This window comes from Arachis duranensis, chromosome 2, assembly GCF_000817695.3.
Source record: "Arachis duranensis cultivar V14167 chromosome 2, aradu.V14167.gnm2.J7QH, whole genome shotgun sequence".
Classification (NCBI taxonomy): domain Eukaryota; kingdom Viridiplantae; phylum Streptophyta; class Magnoliopsida; order Fabales; family Fabaceae; genus Arachis; species Arachis duranensis.
In genome coordinates, this window is record NC_029773.3 from 69,581,564 (window position 1) to 69,587,749 (window position 6,186).

The following is a 6,186-nucleotide window of genomic DNA, read 5'->3' on the forward strand; positions in this document are numbered from 1 at the left end:
GGCATAAAGACGCAATTTCAGTCATTGTTATTACATGCTTAAAGTGACACCTCATCAAACTTGGATAAATAAGATCGTATTCATCATAATCACTCCTATTAAAAGTGATATTGATTTTATTATTTACCTTTCACCTTCAAGCCAGCCAGGAAAAGGTTCTTTGAATGTACTTGTAACAATGGCAGGACGCAAAATAACAACCGAAATAGTTTCTTTCATTTGTTCTACAAGCATTTCAGCTATTGCTTTTGTAAATACGTACGTATTTGGCCAACCATACACCTTTGCCCTGATCAATGATATAAAACATAATACATGAATAATGGAGCTGATGATTGAACCACCCGTACAATGTATGAGAATTGAGAAAAGCAAAGAGCAGAGCACTTGGGCTGCGTTTGGAGAGGAGACTAAGATTGAAAAATTAAGACTAAGACTCAAAGACAAAAGTTGAGAAATAGAAACTAAATTAAGCTATTTCTAAAATGTATAAAATGTATTAGATTGAGTTATGTTTTAATATTATGTTTGATTTAAGATAAATATAGAGATTGAGAGATAGATTTAAAAAAAAGTTAAATAAAAATATTTTTTTAAAAAAAATTACTATTAAAATTCCAGTTACTATTTCTAGAAATTTCAATCCTCTATATCCTTTTTGGAGATATGGAAGAAATTGAAATTTTGTGTATTGGTTCAGTTCCAGTTTCTAATCATCAAACACAATATTCAATCCTAATCCTCCAATTTCAGTCCCAGAAAACAAAAACAGCCTAAAAGAATTCTGCAGAATACAAGGTTTTGTGAGTTTGTGAATGTAAGTTTGATTACAGAATGATCATATGTGCTTAAATACTAGTAAGCACTGCTAATCAAAATGATGAAGTAACACTCTAATAAAGCATGTGCACATTAACTAACAAAACAGAATCTGTAGATCAGTTTAGTTGCTTAAAACAGAAAAGAAAATTAGTAGTGACTAGTTGCTTCACTGCATGCTACGTAACCACTTCTTTATTATCTCGTTATTCGCTTAGCTTTATCATTGTTATGGTTTGCATGGTTATTTTCATTTACAAACTATCATGAAAATTAAATAAACAAATAATATGGAAGAGAAATCAAATAACATTATGGTACACTACGGATTCGTGTAGGCATCATCTTGAGGCATATACATAATGATTCATGATTACTTTGATAAATATTTAAAAATATTATTTGTATATTAAAATCAGTTATAAAAATCAGTTATTATATATAGTGTATAAATACATATTTTGTTTAACTCATTTTTAATGTGTATTTTGATTTTTGACATATTTTATATTAGTAACCGATTTTAATGTATATATGACATTGTTGAATTATCCAGAATTCTTTCGATTACTCGTTCGAGAACTACGATCTTTAGCTATGAAATTGAATCATTTTCTTGTATCCGAGAAGAACTTCAGGATTCATAGGAAGGAAGTGGAATTAATAGTAGGAAATCAAGACACAAATAATCGGTCTTTCTTAAAATTGGCCTTCTTTTCGATCTTTTATTCAATCTTTCGTATGTGGTAGCCGCTCATTTGTCTAGGTATGGTATGTGCGTATAAATGCCCACATTGACAAGAATGCCGGCTCAATCAATCCCATATCATATACACAACAACCAGATTTTCGACGAGACATAATAAAAAGATCCATACATGCTCAAAGGCAGAAAATTATTACTTGAAAAATTTTTTAAAAAAGTCTGTATTCGCTTAATTAACTAACAATAGTTAATTTTTTATTAAGAAGTTATTTTTTTAACTCTCATTTATTGGAAATTTTAAAATTTAGGATTAGAATTTAAAATTTAAAATAAAATAATTTTAAATAATTAATTTATATTGATTGAAAAAATTAATGCTCTAATTAAATACTTTAAAAATTGATTCAATTATAGATGTGGCCAGTTCATATAAACATTTATAAATAAATAACTAGAAACAAATAATTCTCCCATCCCTTCCTCTGTTTTTTCATGTCTTAAATCCTGTGGATTTGATATTTTTACCTTTGAACATGCTTGTTAGTCTTTTTCACTAATAAATATGCCTGATAATTAATACACTAAAGTAGCTAATTTATAAAGTTATATTAAAAACATAACTTCCTAAAAAAAAATGATAATTCGGAAAAAAAAAGTGCACAAATATATACAATATTTATACTTTTTTTCTAAGATTTTTTATAGAATTTTTTTGGTATTCTATCATATGTGTTCTTCTAATAAATATATAGCATTGGTGTTAGATTTATCTGATATAAAATCAAATTAATTCTTTAAAATTCGTGTCTCTTATCTTAATCTCCATTTTATCATTCTCCTCTACAACATGAACGTATAACTTATAAAGTTGATTCCTATAGTTTTCACATTTTTTATATATAAAGATTAAGATGCTTTTCTTCCATTCATCTAGTATCCTCTTAGACACTAGAATTTCGTTAAAAAATTTGGCTAACCAAACGACGTCATTACTTTTTAATCTTTTCCAACTTCAATCGAAATATTTTTTAATTCTACTACCTTTTCATTTTTTATCTGCTTTAGAACTTCTCTTACTTTAAAATATTGAATCTTTCGATAATAGTTGAAGTTTTATTCTTCCATCTTCGTTAATGCTCTCGTCTTAAATCAAAACCTCACAATTCTTGTTCTTGATGCATTTAATTTGATCCAACTTTCTTTTTGTTTTGACTCTTTGTGATTTTATGTATATTTTTTTTTCCTTCCTTCCTACCCAAAGATTAATAAAGATACTTATATGTTATTGCTCTTTCTTTTCTTATTACCACTTTTATCTTTTTCTTAGTAATCTTATATTTTTTTTCAGTTTTTAACATCGTATCTTAAAAATTGTTTTAAAACATTTATGTTTACCTTTATCTCCTCTTGTACACTTGTGTTCCACCACCATCACTCTTTGTCTCTTGTTCTGATCTCTCTAATTTCACCAAAAAATTTGTCACTTTTTTGATAATTTTTGCCATCTCATTTCATGTCTCATTTGCACTTTCATATCCTTTCATTTTGATTCCTTTTCTATTCGTCTTTGAAAATTTTTTTTACTTCTCATATTTCATCATCTACTACCACTTTATTTTTTGGTTCTTCTCTTGGTATTTTTTTTCTCACCTTTTGTTCAATGTAAAAATTCATGACAAGCACCCTATATTATATTGTCAAGCTTTCTATTAGAATGAATAACTTTATAATTATTATAAAATTTTTGGTTGACTCTTCTTATCCAAAAGAAATTAATTTGAAAACTTGTTACACGACTCTTATTAGTTATAAAGTGTTATTTGCGATGAGAATATCAAAAGTTGAAAAAATTTTAAGATGATTTTACTCTACATATTAACAACTCTAAATCAAAATCCCGTGTATTCTCACATATGCATTCACATCATTCCTAACATGACCACTAAATCTCTTCTTAAAAAAAATATTATCTTGCAAAAAGTATATTTTGGATTAAACTTTTTAGCTCTTCCCAAAATTTCTTCTTATGTTATTGTTTTTCCAAACCTATTTATAATGCATGTATGCAGTATGCTAATCACATGAAAAAGTACTATTATCTATCACAAATTTTATAGTGATGATTGGATCACCATCCTTTTGACTTTTACTATACATTTTTTCTACTATTTATCTATAATAATGTCTACTATATTTCTGTTATTCATCTTTTTTGTATACCAAAATTTAAACCATGAAGTACCTAATTTTTTTGCCTTCATCTCCATTCATTTTATTTTTTGTAGGTACATTATGTTAATCTTTTTCCTATCATGGTGTCCTCCATCTCAATAGATTTTTTTGTTAGTATACCTATATTTCATGTCCCAAACCATAATTTTTTGTTGTCTATATTTTTATCTTTACCTTTTACTTTTGGTAAACTAATTTATTTACCGTCGCCCCTTTATAAAAATATGAAAATCTTTACTCACTACACATAGACACTGATGCAATGGTTCTTACTCATTTGACACTGTACTTAAGTCATACAGCGTACTGCTTAGGGATAATGACTTAGTTTTAGAGTAAAAATTATTTCGTCCATGTTATGAAGAATCGGCTAAGTTTTTATGTTAGTTGTGAAAGACTTAACACAGTCCTCCTCTTTTATTCGGACTTTAAGACTGGCTATGTAATATAAACCGAGTTGTTTAACTCTCTAACAGGGACGGAGCTAGGTACAAGCAAAGGGGGACAATGGCCCCCCCTAATTTTAATTTTTTACATGTAAATTATATATAAATTTCAGTTTAGCCCCTCCTTAAAATTTTATTTTAGTCTTATTTTATTGTGTAAATATTTTTTGCCCCCTCCAATATTTTTTCTAGCTCCGCCCCTGCTCTCTAAAAGATCAAACTAAATAATATTGTAATATTATCTATTAAAATATATAAAAGGAGAGCCAAAAATAGTATTATAGTGAATGGACGATGCATAGGTTTTAAGTTTCATTTAAAATTGTTGCATTATCCATTGCAGCAACATAGAAAAAATCAGCTATCTTAGAACTACATTTGTATTACTATAGACAATAGCATTTATATAATCAATCTAGCATTAATCTCATAATTTTATACACTAAATTATATAATTTTATAAAAAAAATTACAGTATAAAGACTATTAATTTATATTAATAGTCTGTATTCTAATATAACGTATCCTATTTGGAGAATAAATTTTATTTTATAAAAATCTATCTATCTACTTATAATGTATAAAAAGAAAAATCAAGTAATGACACAATGAACTCTTGATATATTAAATAAACATTTTAGTGGAACTGTCATTTTATAAATTTTTGAGTAAATCAACAAAATAATACTCGAAAAAGTTTATCGCTAATAAAAATAAGCTTAAAAAATATGAACGACAAAAAAGTCCCTTAAATATAGTTAAATGTGACAAGAATGACTGCTTGTTAAGTACCATATTCATTAACAAAGAAACGTTGAGTTATCTAATTAATTTGTTGAGATGGCAAATGTGAAGATTGACATGACAGTTCAAGTGACAAATCATAATCCTAACCTCGTAATACTACCTTCAACTCCCAAAAAATTTAAAATAGAATAATCTATTTTTTTGGTACCCATCTTTACCATATTCAGTTCAAAAATAGAATAATCCAAAATAAAAAGCTCATGGAAAAAACTGATTTCCTTTTTTAAAGTGCATGAGTGGAAGAGTCATTGAAGATTATTTCGGAGAGTCAAAGTGAACATTTTAAAGAGAACCCAGATAAAAAAATTTCTAACTTGAAACACTAAACTACTAAAGAGTAAACCCCCAAAAAAAAAATAGAAACACTAGAGGCTGAGAATTACTTAAAAACAGTTTTAACTTTTTAACTATCAACAATTAGGCAATAAATAAAAAAGGAATGCTAGAGACCAGCAATTTTGATATTTTGTAACTATTAATTGGCCATCAATAGTATTTTTAATGGTGTGAGATTACATCTAATAGTATCTAATGGTGAGAGATTTATCACTTTTGTTTTGATGGTTAAGTGCTGGCCAAAAAATACAAAAATTGTTAGTTCCCTAGACTTTTTTTTTTGTTAAATTTTAAAATTTTTAAGAGATTATTTTATCGTTATTTTTTAGGGTTATTTTTATTAGCAACAAAATTTTTTAGATACTGATTTAATAGTTTACTCGTAATTTTTCAATTATCATATCACTTTTTATTCTTCTTATAAAGTATTAATTAGTCTTATATTTAAATTTCTCTCTACTCTTTAATATTTCTGTTAGTTACATACTCTATGTCTTTAATAGTAATGCTATTTATTTTTGATCTCTTTAATTGATATAAAGTGGTTAATAAAACTTAATTCATTTTCTTTGATTATTTTTATTTCTATTTATATTTATTATGTAAATTAACATTCACTTCACACATCTTTTTTATCTTCTCTCACTCTTTTTTCTCCATCCTTATTAATGTTTTGCACAATTATTTTAAAAAATTAGTTGATGATCACAGTTCTTTAGTTTGCTCATTATATGTTGGATGACGAATTCTTAAAACACTGTGTGATGTTCTTACAATATATTTAATTTTTTTATTATTTTTAATTTAATTGTGTTTATCAATTATATATTATCTTTTGTC

At 26.5% G+C, this 6,186-nt stretch overlaps 1 protein-coding gene across 1 annotated transcript in view; it reads right to left on the reverse strand.

Moving 5' to 3' along the window:
• LOC107474801 (fatty acyl-CoA reductase 3-like) overlaps nt 1-6,186 on the reverse strand; it is an 11,045-nt gene that overhangs the window by 1,332 nt on the left and 3,527 nt on the right. The window contains exon 6 of the mRNA XM_021136453.2: nt 128-289. Coding sequence (XP_020992112.2) covers nt 128-289 — 162 coding nt within the window. The remainder of the gene's footprint in view (nt 1-127; nt 290-6,186) is intronic.